This window comes from Gambusia affinis, linkage group LG23 (genome assembly GCF_019740435.1).
Source record: "Gambusia affinis linkage group LG23, SWU_Gaff_1.0, whole genome shotgun sequence".
Classification (NCBI taxonomy): Eukaryota; Metazoa; Chordata; class Actinopteri; order Cyprinodontiformes; family Poeciliidae; genus Gambusia; species Gambusia affinis.
Genome location: NC_057890.1, coordinates 11363442 through 11377920, shown reverse-complemented (window position 1 = coordinate 11377920; position 14479 = coordinate 11363442). Strand labels below are relative to the sequence as shown.

Sequence of the window (14479 nt, the reverse complement as noted above, 5' to 3'; positions counted from 1 at the left end):
ATAGGAAGTATTTGCAAGAAAGCATAGATTAACTTTTAAATAGTGAAATATTTCCTGACTGCACACATGAGAAGAAAAGACATAAATGCATAACTTATGATTTTGACCTTGAGACATTCGGCTCACTCACTCATCTATAGACAGACAGTGAAGTGTAGACAACCAAGTCTTCCTCATTATCTCCCAGTGGAGGCCATCCTAATCCATATCGTCTGTTCCTTGAGACCTCTCGTCTCATTTCCTCTCAGGATCGAAGCTGACACCAGTCGCTCATGAACAGTCGAGAGAAACAGCACAGAGTCTCTAACTAACTGGCCAGCAGCAGGAAAGTGCGTGACTCATTTCGGAAGAACAACAGCGGCATAAAAATTAGATTATCATTAGGATGAGCGTCAGTCAAAGATCATTAAATTACTGTAAATAGGGTTCCGACGTGCTGAGTGAATGCTTGTGAAATATTAAGTGTGCCGGGTCATGATGCCGTCAGGCAAACATGGATATTATTTGCAAAAAGAAGATTTCCAGACTTCTCTGCTGAACAGGTGGAAAAGAAGGAAAACAATGACTAAACCATCTCCTATGCAATGTGCTTGTCCAGATTTAAAACTGGCTTTAAAATTACTTTTACTTTCAATTTGTGATCATTTATTGGATTCTCATATAATGGAAAGGAAATATTCAGGTACATTCCAGTCAAATAAATGGGTCTCCATCTTCTTTCCTTCATCAACCATTTCTTTATACAACTCACCCTGTAAAGGGTTTTGTCTGAAATGTTTCCCAAAGTAAAAATAAAGCAAACACTATGACAATGAAGACTTCAAAACACAAAAATACCCACACCCTTCAAACCTTTTTGAAGAACAACAGCGTGACAAGTTGTGACAAGTTTCTTCTTGTCACATTACAAGAAGAAACTTTAGGGTTTCAAACCAAAGCAGCTCGTTTATACAAAGCGACATGAATGGGATACCTTTCTTGACACATAAATCTAAAAACTGCGGGTTTTATTTCTTTTCTGTCACTTCTGGGGTTCCATTTCTAGTCACTCTTTGGTTTTGTGTTCAGCCTTCGTTTTTGAGTTAATCTTTTGTGCACCATTTCGTTTCCCCGGCTCCTGTGAACTCAGACGGTGTCATTTCCCAGCCTAATCTCCTCTGTTTCACTAGTGTTCCTCCAAAGCTGCAGCCTGTTGAGAATCAACTACCTGTTTCTTGTTCACTAATCGCTGCCCCGTTGAGATTGGAGAGGAGGTTCAGAACTAATGTTTTAGTCGGTAGATGTGCAGAACCACATTCTGTAATTGCAGTGAAACGTCGGGGAAATACATTGCACAGAAATTCAAAAATAACTTCTCATGAAACCAATTTTCCTGACTATTATGAGCTACATTCCATTGTTTTATATTTTAAAATACAGAAACTTGAGGCAGTAATATTAAACTATGAGTACTTCTGTAAAGCACTGTATTCTAGTGCTGCATGCTGGGAAATTAGTGTCTTCGTGAAAGACAGTACCTATACTATTTGTGATATAAAGACAGGTGTTGGCTTCCTGAGACATTGAATGAGAAGAACCAAAAGGAAGTTACACACTGACACACTGTTTAAGCTATGAAGAGTGTAAGTGTTGCCTGCTGATCTGCAGTGCTATAAAATATAGTGTGCAATATTCAAGACCATTGTTCCCGACAAGTGCTACATCAGGTGGAGTTTCCATAGCAACAAGCATTGACTTTAAATTGAAATGAACATAGAGAGAACTAGCAGTACATGCATCCAAATACAAAAGCAGACAAACTCCAAAGTGCTAAGTGTTCACAGATGTACACATGAAAGCAAATCCAAAAACAATCTGCAGGGCGTGGGACCTAAAACGAGCTACACGGCAGTCTATTACAGCGAGGTCAGATGAGATTCGACCGCCAACAGGAGAAACAAAGCAAACGGGGCTGGAGAGAACATCCTTGACAGAAAACAAGACATTCCTCTTAAATGGTTCAGGATCAGTGGACTGAGACCTGTGCTTCTTAGGACTATGTATGGCTGCAGTGGCTAACGTGACTGCTTTTAAAATGTGGCCGTCCTATAAGGCAGGTGTACGCCTGCTGGTTTGTGTATATGGGTGTGTTTAACCATGACATGTCTTTGTTTAAAGCAGCACAGTGTTTGTTTTCATGGTCTGAGGCCAGCTGTGTCTCCAGCATTTGGTTTCGCTCTGTTTCACACCTGGTTGACTGTCTGACTATGAGAGCTGTGGGGCTGAATGCAAAAAACGTTTGGGTCTGCCTTTGCAGTTGGCTGTAAATATATCTAAAAGACCCATGGCAGTCAGAATATTGATATTGATGCGATAATCAACTCTAATGTTTAACTAAGAACCTGCAGGGAGAAAGACAACCCTCGACTCCTCCAATCAATGGACAGAGTCGCCGTCTTTTATTTAATAACACTGGGTAAGGGATCCTAATGGGAATACTATGGTTTTAGAAGAATAAGCAAACAGGCAGCTTAATAAAAGTCTTATACAGATCCAATACAACTGGGAATACAAGTGGCAGCTTTATTAAGATATTTTTCAGGGATAATACCAACACTGTTAATAATGTATTTTTCAAATCCAACTTTGTATTCTAATGAAGAAAATATTGATACTGTTTTAACAAATCTGCTTGTATCTTCTTTTTTTTAACCTTTCATTCATCAATTGAACCTTGTTATTTTTAAGCGTGGCGTCCTTTAACCTTTACCATACCTTGGCTGGCTCTCCGGTGCCAGGTTTTCTCCTCTCTGGTAAGCATGATCTGCTATCTGAGTGGTGGATCTCTTGACGATCTGTTTCAGCTCGGGCTCCAGTCGCTCCATTATGGCTTTAGTGGTATCAGGAAGTTTCTTCAGTTTTGCAAGGGCCTGGGGAAAATGACCAAGACTTCCTTTAAAGAAAAACTGTCTCACAAATACGTACTACCAAACTATATTGAAATTATACACGGTTTGGAAAATATTTCACAAAAAATATTAAAAATTATGATGTAAACTTGTATTCTGTTCCTTTTATTTATATGGCCCTAAACAACTTCCCATTGCAAGCTACCTACTCAAAAAATACAAAATGTGTTACTGCTTCCCTATATCCATATTTGTACATTTATTTTGCAAGTTTTACTGCAGACTTAGAACAAATCTTAATGTTAATTGAATCTTAATAGAAGTCCAATCCTGATTTTATATTTTTTTTAAAGTCCATGTACCTTGATGAGTATTCCCATAAACTCAGCGCTGTTTTCCTCTGGATCCACTTCAGAAAGGTCTACTTGACTCAGATCACGAATGTCCTGCTGCAGCTCACGCACTAAAATAAAAAATTAGGTACAATTACAAATAAATCAACAAGATCCCTCCGATGTACTTTCACCAGTATATTCTTCTCGTTTTGTTCATTTTGTAACAGACCAAACACAAATATATAATTTTCAGTATTTAAATCCTCTAGTTCCATCTTTTAAGCACACACACACCTGAACCTGTCCCCCAAGCACCACCCCCACATGCACAGCAGCTGAGTTAGCCACATTAACAGCTAAATTGAGAATGGCAGTATCGAGTGATGCTCTAATTTCCATTAGATGGGGCCTCCCAATTCCCCATCAAAGCATGTTAGGAGAGTTAATGTTTATAGCAAGTTAATGGACTTTGGGTGTATTTCCTCTTTTCACCCATTCCAACTGCAGCTTGTGCAATAATTATGACAATTACTATCTACAAATGAGGTGCTCTAATGCTATTAGACAAAATAGAAAGCCAGCCCTCTGATGGAAGCCAGTTGCTATGTCGTGACCGCGGTTGTTAACATGGCGGTATATAGGCACTTACCACCTGGTGGCAACTAATTGTCAAGAGTTCAGCTGGTGTAATATGAGGGGAAAAATTGTGGTTGAGCTTTTACTTTTTAGTCCACAGTGTGAGAGAAATGTACAGATATTTATCAAGCATTAGAAGCAATTTATACATGTGTGTTTACTTATTTGAGGGCATGACATGGGAGTGCATACAAATGAGGACAGGACAGCATGGGAGGTGGAGTAAAAAAAGACAGACAGAGGCTTCAAGAAAAACACAGAAAGAGAAAACCGCACAACTTATATACACATACATACATATGTATGTATATGTACATGTATCTATACATACATACGTATGTATATGTATCTATACATACGTATGTATATGTATGTAATGATATTGATGCATGGGAATGCTTAATCCTGCACAGAAACCTGCTCAGTATCCACTGAGCTAAAACCGATGAGTCGTTAACTTCGAATGCCAAGAGTGGGTGGTGGGGAAAAAAAAAAAAAAAAAAAAAAGTACCAGCCTTAATATAAAATACTCAGAAACACCCAGGGAATGCCAAGTTATTGCTGGATTAACTTTTTTCATTATCTTCTTGTTTGTGTTCCTCCTTGCTCTGCCTGGAAGAAATGTAGTGCTGACTCTACCACTGAGAAAGACCTCATACATTTCTGAACACAGTTAGGGTTCTGTATTCTCAGCTTCTACCAGTTTGAGTTTAATAGATGGCGCTCCCCCGCTGTGAACGCAGAGACACTGGGTGACTAATGGTACACGTGTGGGGGGGAATGCAGACGGGTGATGATTATATTGTTAGAAAAGAGATGTATATTACGATCATAGCTGAAGATGTTATGACATGTGCTGCAAGGGGAATGTGGGTGTTTGCCTGTGTGCAAACTTTGTGCTCCTATTTCCTGACATCCAAGAAGGGTTTTGTCCTATTCATTTTTCACAACCTTATGAATGACATGCAAATGGATCTAAGCTAGGGAGATGTTAGTATCCTTTTGCTAAGTGGAACAAAAAAATATTGAAAATGCATCACCAAGCTCTAGCCTGGTTTTCCAATTCATTTACATCTTCATAGTTTTCCCCTGATGTGAACGGACTAAACATAGACATGTTTGATTTGTAGGTTCACCTGACATACTCTGTTGACATTTTTATCCTTCTCATTCATTATATTAGTCGAGCACACTCTTAAATAAAATAAAATAAGGCAGAGGTATGTATATATATTTATATACCACTGCTGGATCCAGGTGTGCTGAACTGTGAAGAGTCCAGAAGCTTGCGTGGAGTTGATAAGCCGCTCACTTCCAAAACAGGCATCGGAGACGTATCTTTAGTCAAGGACCTGAGAGGAGACAAAAACAGTAAAGTGAATCATCATTTATGAAATATTTTCCTCTTCATTACATATTTTAATCTGGGAATGCAACTCCATAAAAGACACTGTAGACTAAGGCTGTTGGAGATCATACTGACCTTTTTTACCAACTCAGTATTTTCGAGCTATTCTCTATTTATGTATTTTTGCAACAATTTCTGCCAGTAAATTGTCTGTTTTGTTTGCTCTCTTTAGTTGACCTTTCCATTCAAAAGTGCTCCTGTGTCCATGTGAATCTATGTCTCCTTCATGAACAAGTGTGCCAACAGACATACTGAAGCCAGGGATATTTTTGTGTAATCTTTGCTTTTCCTTCCATTGAAGGTACTCCTGACCTATCTCTTCTGGGTTTAACTGTGTCTCTGTCCCAGATGAAGTCACTGACACAACAATTGCTGTCCTCCACTTTTAACTAACTTATTTTTCTTTCCTTCAGATTTGTTTATATCCAGTGCTGCGTCCTTAATGAGCAGATATACTGACAAAGGAATTACTGCCATGAACAGTATGTCTAATCCCTTTGTTTTTCTTTCCCTAAAATGTACTCCTGACTCAGTCTGTGTTTAGTAATATCTCTGTCCAATGGAGTCATTCACTCCATTAACACTACCAATATCTTTTGGTATTCTTTGTTTTTCTTTCCTGTAAAAACTAAAGCAGGTCAAGTGCCGGTGCGTTTTCTTTCCTTTACCATGTCGCTTTTCCGTTCTCTTGGCCCCCTACCAGACACAGCAGATGGCCGTCCATATCAGGCCCGCTTCTGCTGGCATTTTCTTTCTGCTAAACAAGAAGGCTTCCTTTTCAGTCACAACATGCCTTCTATGAATGAGAAATTGCTGCAATGTGAACAGCTAGATATAACACTGACCTCTTTGAACTGATAACTTTGTACCAACCGGTGTTATATTACCAATTGTATCATGTGGTTTAGGATTGACTTTCATTTCATTTGAATACTGGACTGGATCTGTTGTCCTTTACATAGCCCTTAGATGACATTTGTTGTAAAATAGCTTTTTCGTGGAAAAAAAAACAACCTCAATGGAACCTGAACTTGTGCAAATAAAAACAATCTCCAGATAAAAGAAAACACCTTGCATCTCTGTTTGGTAAGGATGGTGCTGCTTTCCAATGAGCTATTTATCAACCCCGAGGTGGGAAGCAAATCCAGGTCCGTTAAGTTAGGCGGCATAAACACCGTGTGCCTGTTAAGTGAGTGGGCTGCATGGAGGCTGGTGTGTTGTTAGAGGCAGCCCAATACAGAAGGGCCAGAACCTGTCACTAGCTGACCCTTATTAATAAATCATTGTGCTTCAACAACCCACAGCCACTGTAATTATAGCACCCCCACGGATGCTTACACACATGTAAAAGTGCAAAACAGCACTTTAAATGAATGCTTTCTATGGAAAATGAAAGCAACAAATGTGTGTTCAAAGCCTGCGGGGGAGCATTATTGCTAATAGGTTAGACAGTGGCATAACAAAAGTTAGAAACTGGCTGTCAGGTCACAGTTAACCTCATAGTGGAAGTCAAACCTATTCTGTCATTTAGACAATCACTGCCAGAGACATGAGGAGGATGACTTCTCTTGCAATCAGTATCAAAGAAAACACAGAAGAGGGCATGTGAAATAACATAGGCATGGTATGTTTCTTTAACAAACAAAGATCAACACAAACTCTGCCAGAAATAACACATTTTATAATTCTGTTTAAGTAAAAAATAACTGGTGTTTGCTCCCAGCAACAAACAAACCTTATGTTTGTCGTCTGACTCCTTTGTTGCTTTGCAGCACAGTACCGACATGTATAAAAGGCTTAAATGTTTTGGTTCATTTGGAAAATAATTGGAAACTTTTAGTCAGTTGCCATGACAAAGAAACTGCTTACAATGAAGACACGCTGAATGGCAAAACTTTTTTTCCCCCGTATTAATTCTAATCTATTTTATTTTACTCTGCAAAGCTTCACAGTCCGCTTCACAGTCGAATAAGTTCAGTGTTTTTAATGCCAATATATTCTGCTATTATAGAAAGGTAACAAGATAGAATGAAAATCCCCCATAGTGTTAAACCGCAGATCATTTCAAATTAAAAAACGATTTGTTAAGAGTGACTGAAATCCACTTTTACCCTGGAAGTCGAGAGGCGTTTTTGTCCTTGTTCTTGTGTCCGAGGCGACTGGTGGACTTTATGTAGAGGTGACGGTGCAGCTCGTCGATGAGCACTAAGTGGATGTTGAGCTTCTTGTTTTTGAGCTCCAGCCGAAGATCTCCAAGCCCTTCTACCTGAAACAAGGGGCCTTCCAGGGACTCCACGGCTGTCACCTGCAAACAAGTCAAGAGGGTGTTGTTCTTTGCTGTCTGTCATAAACTCTTTGCAAAGAATAGAATAATTACTGAATGAGCTATAAAGTATCATAACCTCACATTAAACTTTGTTCTGAGTCCACCTTTCCGCTTATTAAAAACTTCGAAAATCAATTTCTCTTTCACGCCACAATAATGTAATTATGACACTTTTCAATTTACGTGGCAATGAATCTTTTTGTAACTATGTGTTAACGAGGAGCTGTGTGCATCAAAAAAAGATGATACAGCAACAAAAAGTATATCTGCAAGGTCAGGACAGGCCAGGAGGGAACTGTTAGCACAGAGAGATATAGAGGGGGCGGGGGGGAATATGGTGGGCAGGGGGCATAGGTCAAGTTTGTGCTGATGCAAATGAGACTCAGACTAGCAAGTGGATTAGTTAATGTGCTTCATGATCACCCTCCTTTAGCAAAATATAATAACTCCATTCGCCAGAAAGACTTTACATGTGATCTCTCTGTGCGTGTACAACACACACATCTCAGATGTGTCTCAGTGAAATTATATGTGTGTGATTGTGTGCCAGTAAATCGCAAAACGTGTGCATGTGTGTGTGGAGGAGAAGATGAGGGAAGAGTGGTTAACATCATTAGGGAACAGGCCTGTCAGCATAATGAGAAATCTGAACCCTCTTGTGAATTTGCAAAGAGAAGAGAAGGTTTATCACTGCTTTCTCCACTCCAAGCGGGGGTTTCACCTGAGCACACCTGGATTTAGTGATACGACAGGAACAAGGGCACGAAAAGAGAAGGTCGGTTTTTATAAACCAAACCCCTGGGATGTAATGCTGCCATTGCAGAGTACAAAGAGTGCTTAGTTTGAATTTTAATTGAAAAGATAAGCCTGGTTAAAAAAAAAAAAAATTTGAAAAAAAAAAATAAAATTGCATCCATACAATGTTAATGAGACGAAGCCAAAGAGAAGGCTGAGATGTTTGTACCTGGCCATTAAACGTCTGCTACAGTACAAACAGAAGAGTAAGTGCATGTAAAATTAACAATTACTTGAAGAAGTAGGACTGAATTTCTGCAACAATTTGTTAAAACTAACCAGTTTGGAAAAAGAAGAAATTATGTAAGATTACTGGTGGCAAATAAGTGTGAACATTTGGGCAAAAAAGGTCAGTTGATCAATTTTGCATCCAATAAGTTGTTTTTTGTTTTGTTTTTTAATATCAAAACATTGATAATCTTTACAACCAGTTTAGAAAGTACCTCTGACTCAGTGTTTTTGTTCAAAGCTGCATCTCTGTTCTGATTATTGACAGAGAGATTCCTGTAGTTACAGTTTCCTACTCTTTGTTTGTATTTCCTGTTGAACTTAACCCTGGCTCAGGGTCTTTCTGATTAGCCATTTCTCCAAGATAGATTTAAAATTTTCTATCATATTGTATGGTGCTATGATTTAGCTTAGACTGGATTGTGTTCCTGGCTTTTAATCCATAAATGGGCTTGACTGAATTGAACTGATTTAAATTGATTCTGGACCAAATATACCAAATAAAAACCTCTACAGAGGGGGAAAAGCAGCAGCACTGCCACTAAGAAGATATTCAAATATAAAAACGAACAAAATTTTGTTTAAAGGGCTTAAGAGCACTTTCTCAATGGTAGTAAAATGTGCTTATAAAGTAAAGCACATTTAAAGTTTGCATGACAAAGGTAATGCATCCAACTGACTTTGAACTTTTTACAACCTCCTAACACACACTGTATTGACTGAGCGCAGGTTGAATGGCGTTCCATTTCCTTCCACCCACACAAAAGAGGATTTTTCACGGTCTTGTGGTTGCGCCACAGTTCTCTTTTTTCCCCCTCCTCCTCCTCAGATAACACCCTTTCTAGAAAACTAATTATTTGCAGGTTCCGGAGGAGAAAGATGTGTGGGAGTGACATTGGACGGGAAAGAGGAAAGAGGGAAGTGACATACAGACCACAGAGCCCGGTCGTTTAGTTGTCAATGCCAACCTTCACTCACCCTGCTGAGGATACTGCAATACACATCAAATGTGCTACAGCGCACACGTCCACGCGTATCTGCAGTGGCCTCACAGTACTTAGATGATGTGGGTTGCACCCACTGGACCATTCAAGGCTAGAAACTGTTTCTTTAAAGCAGTGAAAGGAGCAAGGGAATCAATCTTTGGCAGCAGCAGTTGTAAACACTTGTGTTTATGTGCACATTGGAGGATTCTGAAAGGCAACCCCATTAACACTGCCTCAAGTGTCAATAGGTAAAACTAAAGCACATTTAAAACGATAAAAAGTTCCACTGTCTCCACACTTTACTCACCAACATGTCAGTGGCGTGAAGGTAGTGCTTGCTTGCCATATAGGTCTCAAGGCACTGAGGAACCTGTTTGATGCTTTCAATTTCATCCAGCAGCTGGAGAACATGCTTGTGTTCAATGCCTTCTATCCACAGCTTCCTCAGCTCATCCCTCTTACAGTGGAGAAGCATTTTGCAAGACAGCAGGTTCTCCTTCACCTGCACAACAGAAGAAGAAAAAGCGTTAGGTAAGAATGTCAAATGTTCCAATTAAAACTAAGTTCTGCTTGGAAACAGCACTTCAGCATAAGAATGGCTCAAAGGCAACAGAATGAAATAAAAATAAACTGTTCTGAATTTTGATTACAGCTTCTTAAGTTGTTGCCTTGGAATTCATGAAATGCTTGAATTAACAGAAAGTTAGTAAAGGATTTGTTTTATTTCATCTGATTGACTGGAGCCTGTTTTTGGACATCTGGAGCGGTTCACAGCTGGTGGTAGCAGGCGTTTGGGCTGAATCACATAAAAGCAGACAGCCCAACAACTTCACACCTGAATGCCCAGATCTCATCTGAACACAAACACATTAGAACTACTGTTTTAGCAAAAGCACACATAGATGTTGAAATTTGCATCAGCTGTATAGAGTTATTTGGCTTCTATATGCTTCTCAGTGTGCCAGAGGTATAGCTGAAACAAGGAAATCTGACAATCTAAAGTTACTGTACGCACAAATACAAGGAAGATTTCAACTCACACAGACTTCACTTCAGCAAAACACCGGACAGTTCACCGACACCTGCTTTATAGATCTTTATTACACTTTATTACACAGGTTACAAATCAAAACGAAACACTCAACAATAGAGTTCAGATTCTTTTGAGATTAAGATGGGTATTTTACAATAACAAATTAGATCCAAGCACAGTGAAACAAAACATCGCACTGAGGTAAAACACGTAATGCCGACAGCTGAACTAATACAGGCAAAACTTTACAAAATCTGCGTTAACACCTGTGGTTAAATATGTCTGAATGTGACCAGATCACCCAGGACAGGCATTACTGCCAGGTGTGAACAGGGTTTCTCTTCTTCATACCTGTTTTATCTTATTGCGGGAGCTGGTGATGCGCTCTGTGATGCTCTGGTAGGTCCGGATGGCAGTGGTGAGTTCAGCGTAATGCTGAACAATCAGTTTATCCAAATCTCTATCGCAGGTTTCAAAGGCCTCTTCCAGACGACCCTTCTCCGTCTCTCTGTCCTGCACATCATCGCTGCTGGACAGAGTCCTGAATAAGAAGCAAAGCAAGGCAATATGACATAAGTTGCACCTTGACTGAATAATACAATAAAACAAGATCCATAAGTGAACATATTTTAATGTTTGTGCATAGGAAACATGTTCCATGTCACGACTGAGGACATAATAATTACAGTACCTTCCAAAACTATTCAAACCACAAAACTTTTTCATACTCTCTCATATTACAGCCACAAACGTCAGTAGTGCATAATTGTGAAGTGCCCCCTTTTATTCTGGTAGCTACAAATAAAATTCAATTCAACCAAATATCTTCCAATGTTACTGAATAAGTAACATTGGACATGAACCTGTATGGGAAAATAAATTAGTTGAAACACGTAACATAAACACTTTTATGAGACCATCGAACACATTAAATGTTATTCCATTGCTAAAGAATGTCAAAGGCCAAGTAAGAGAAACACCAAGGTGGTCAGATCAGACCAAAACTGAACTTTTTGGCCAAAATGAAAAACACTACAACTCGCAGGAAAATAACATAACCGTTTTCCTTGGGTGGTGATGACAATAATAGGTTAGCTATCTATAAATAATACCTCGTCGCACCTATTATTTTCCTTACCTCTTCAAAATAAAAGCAGCTATAATTGTTGACAAATTTCAAGTACTTCTGAAAATGAAATGATGAATAAAAAAACCAGAGTAAACGAGCGTTTATTTCTATCTGATAGTAACACAGGAAGGATGCAGCTACCTCCCATGTAGCTTCCCAAAGCTAGCTGTCATCTCGTATCTGACTGCAAATATAAACAGCGAAAAGCTTTTCTCACGTCCTTACTGGACTGTTAGCCTCGCAGATAAAATGTTAATTAACCTTACCTTATAACAGAGATAAGAAGTCCAGAGGGGTCTTTGTTTTTGTTTACAGCACTCCTGTATTTGCCTGTTTCAGCTGCCATTTTTTCCAGCTGCAGCACTCAAACAGGAAGAAGGGAGCGTGTGGTTGCGCAAGGTGTTCTGGGAGTTGTATTTTTAAAGTGGAAACTAGCCGTTGTAACGCCTATGGTTGAAGTAGAATCAGTAAAAGAATCCTGTGGGACTGATGGTGTAACCAGCTCACATGTAGTTACCTTCTCATACCCAGCAAAGACATTTTTAAGGAAGTTATCAAATTAATTACTTCCTGTAGGCTAAATATGCTTCCAGGCCTACTTGTTCTGCGGTTTTATTTTATTTTATTAAAGTTTGACTTGGGGGGAAAGGGAGGAGCAAAAGTGAACACAAAAATGCAGACATGTTGTGTTGTAGTTATTAGTGCTGCTGTTTTTTCTTAAGTTCATTAACAATTGAATTGTTTTCCCATAATTTGGAAGAATTTTTTTCTCTACATTTTTCAGCCATAAATAGGATACACATACAGTAATTAGATTTTCTTAGGCACTGATTGGATGACTTGATGCAAAAAATTAATTTTATTTTGTTTTGTTTTATTTTATTTCTGATTCACCCAAAAATATTTTACATAAATGTTTTTTAAAATGTGTGTCTGATCCCTTAACTTAATTTCTGCTATTTTCTCAATATTTTCTGTACATTGTAGTTGAGAATAGCACATACTGTGAGAACAGAATACATTGTTTTTAAGTTAAAAAAGAAAACCCTGCATGATTGACAGTGATGTACGGACCTTATTGTTGAATTCGTGGAGATTGCTTTTATTTTACCTTTTAATTGTATTATTATTATTATTACACCTATGGTCTCCAGCAGTAGTAAATATCACAAATATTAGATTTCTTACACCTGCAAGCATGAATGAGCTGAAAATGTAAAGAAATAGTTTTTTCGTGCTTATTTTGTCAAATTAAACAGGAAAAAACCTAATAAATTGTACAAAATTTGATGCAATTAACTTTTCTTTAGTGCTATCATAGATATATTCTAGTATCTAAATACAGAGGATAAATCCTTTATTGTTAGATTTTCACTCTGGTCCTCCTGAGACTGACAAGGAAGTGCAAAGGAGAAAGGAGACAGGCAGTGAAGGTCAGTGAGTTAATAGCCAACACCATTTAGAACATATAGAGCTGGGTTTTTCAGGCCTCCTGTGCCCTGTATCTCTCACCATATCTGCTGTACCAATGAGAATGGAAGAGAGCATTGATTCTGGAGCAAAGGAGGTCGATCTCACGCAGCCTGAGCCCTGATTGATGTGCCGGTGGAATGATGAGATAACATTGCGGGTGATCTTTGGTTCTCAACCACCTCCCCAAAAAACAATTGCTGTGTCATGCAGGACCCATTGTTTGTCTTTAATAAAAAATCAAATAAAATACACCTCCCATTACCAAGTCCAAGCTCCTATCACATCACCTTATACTGTCAAATCATCTCCCATCAGTCTAAGTACTACATTCTCCAAGGTCAGCTGCTTTAAAACAGCAACTTCTTGCTCTGAAAAAGTCATGTGTTGAAAGATGAACAAGGTTGTAAAAACTTGCTTGAAGGCCTTTGAATTTTTGACACTAGGTATTTAGTCTGTGAAAATTAAGCAGGATGTTTTTTCTCTTCTAATTCATGTTCTCAAACTTTCAATTTTGTGTGTTGAATTTTTGAGATAGCTAAGATGTGCAGAATAATTAAGATAAGCTTAAGGTGTCTTCAGGGCAGATTTCGAATCACTTTTTTTTTTTTTTGCCTGTTGGAGAAACAACACTAACATCTCATAATTAGATCAATTGCAGGAAGAAGCGTTACAATGATCCAAAACAAGATGGACAATGATACCAATTAAATTAACCTCTAGGTAAAATTTAAGGCAAATCTTAAACATGTTTAGCATGGAGGAAAAACTGCTTCTTTCTGATGAACATTACAACTGACTCCACTGAAGAGATGGAAATGAATAAAATAAAGTAACATTTTCAACAAGCATGACAGTAAGATAAACCCTTCTTGCTCTGATAAGCCTGATGTAGAGAGAAAGAGACTTTTTCACACTCCAACACTCAGTCTCATTGCTATATATATATATAAAGGAAATACCTGAAGCGTTTCAAAGCAAGCCTCAGGGCACTGCATTAGCAAGAGCGTAGTAGTGCAGTAGGTCTTCTTTGGGGAATGACATCACAGTGTTAAAGCCGTTTGAACTTCCTTTACTACAAAACCAATATCATTCTAAGTTGCTTATATGTATAAAAAAGAACCCCATGATGAATGGCTTTGCATTATAAACAAATGCCTTTGGTCAGTGTTTATTGTCTACAAGATTTATTAGATCACTGACTGTACAATACACGTGTGTTGAATTTTTAAATGGGTTTCCACT

At 38.5% G+C, this 14479-nt stretch overlaps 1 protein-coding gene across 5 annotated transcripts in view; it reads right to left on the bottom strand.

The window, feature by feature from the left end:
• Positions 1–12158, bottom strand: part of exoc4 (exocyst complex component 4) — a 114285-nt gene extending 102127 nt beyond the window's left edge. For 4 of the 5 annotated variants that reach the window (XR_006369810.1, XR_006369811.1, XM_044108431.1 and 1 more), the window contains exons 1-7: positions 12031–12144; positions 10987–11176; positions 9910–10104; positions 7379–7572; positions 5102–5211; positions 3251–3351; positions 2755–2909 (exon numbers count right to left, since the gene is read on the bottom strand). Coding sequence is in view for 3 of the 5 variants with exons in the window: in XM_044108431.1 (XP_043964366.1) it covers positions 2755–2909; positions 3251–3351; positions 5102–5211; positions 7379–7572; positions 9910–10104; positions 10987–11176; positions 12031–12110 (1025 nt within the window). In the remaining 2 variants the exon portion in view is untranslated. Of the gene's footprint in view, positions 1–2754; positions 2910–3250; positions 3352–5101; positions 5212–7378; positions 7573–9909; positions 10105–10986; positions 11177–12030 lie in introns of all 5 variants that reach the window. The other variant, XM_044108430.1, reaches the window with a different exon arrangement.
• Positions 12159–14479: the final 2321 nt, after the last annotated feature.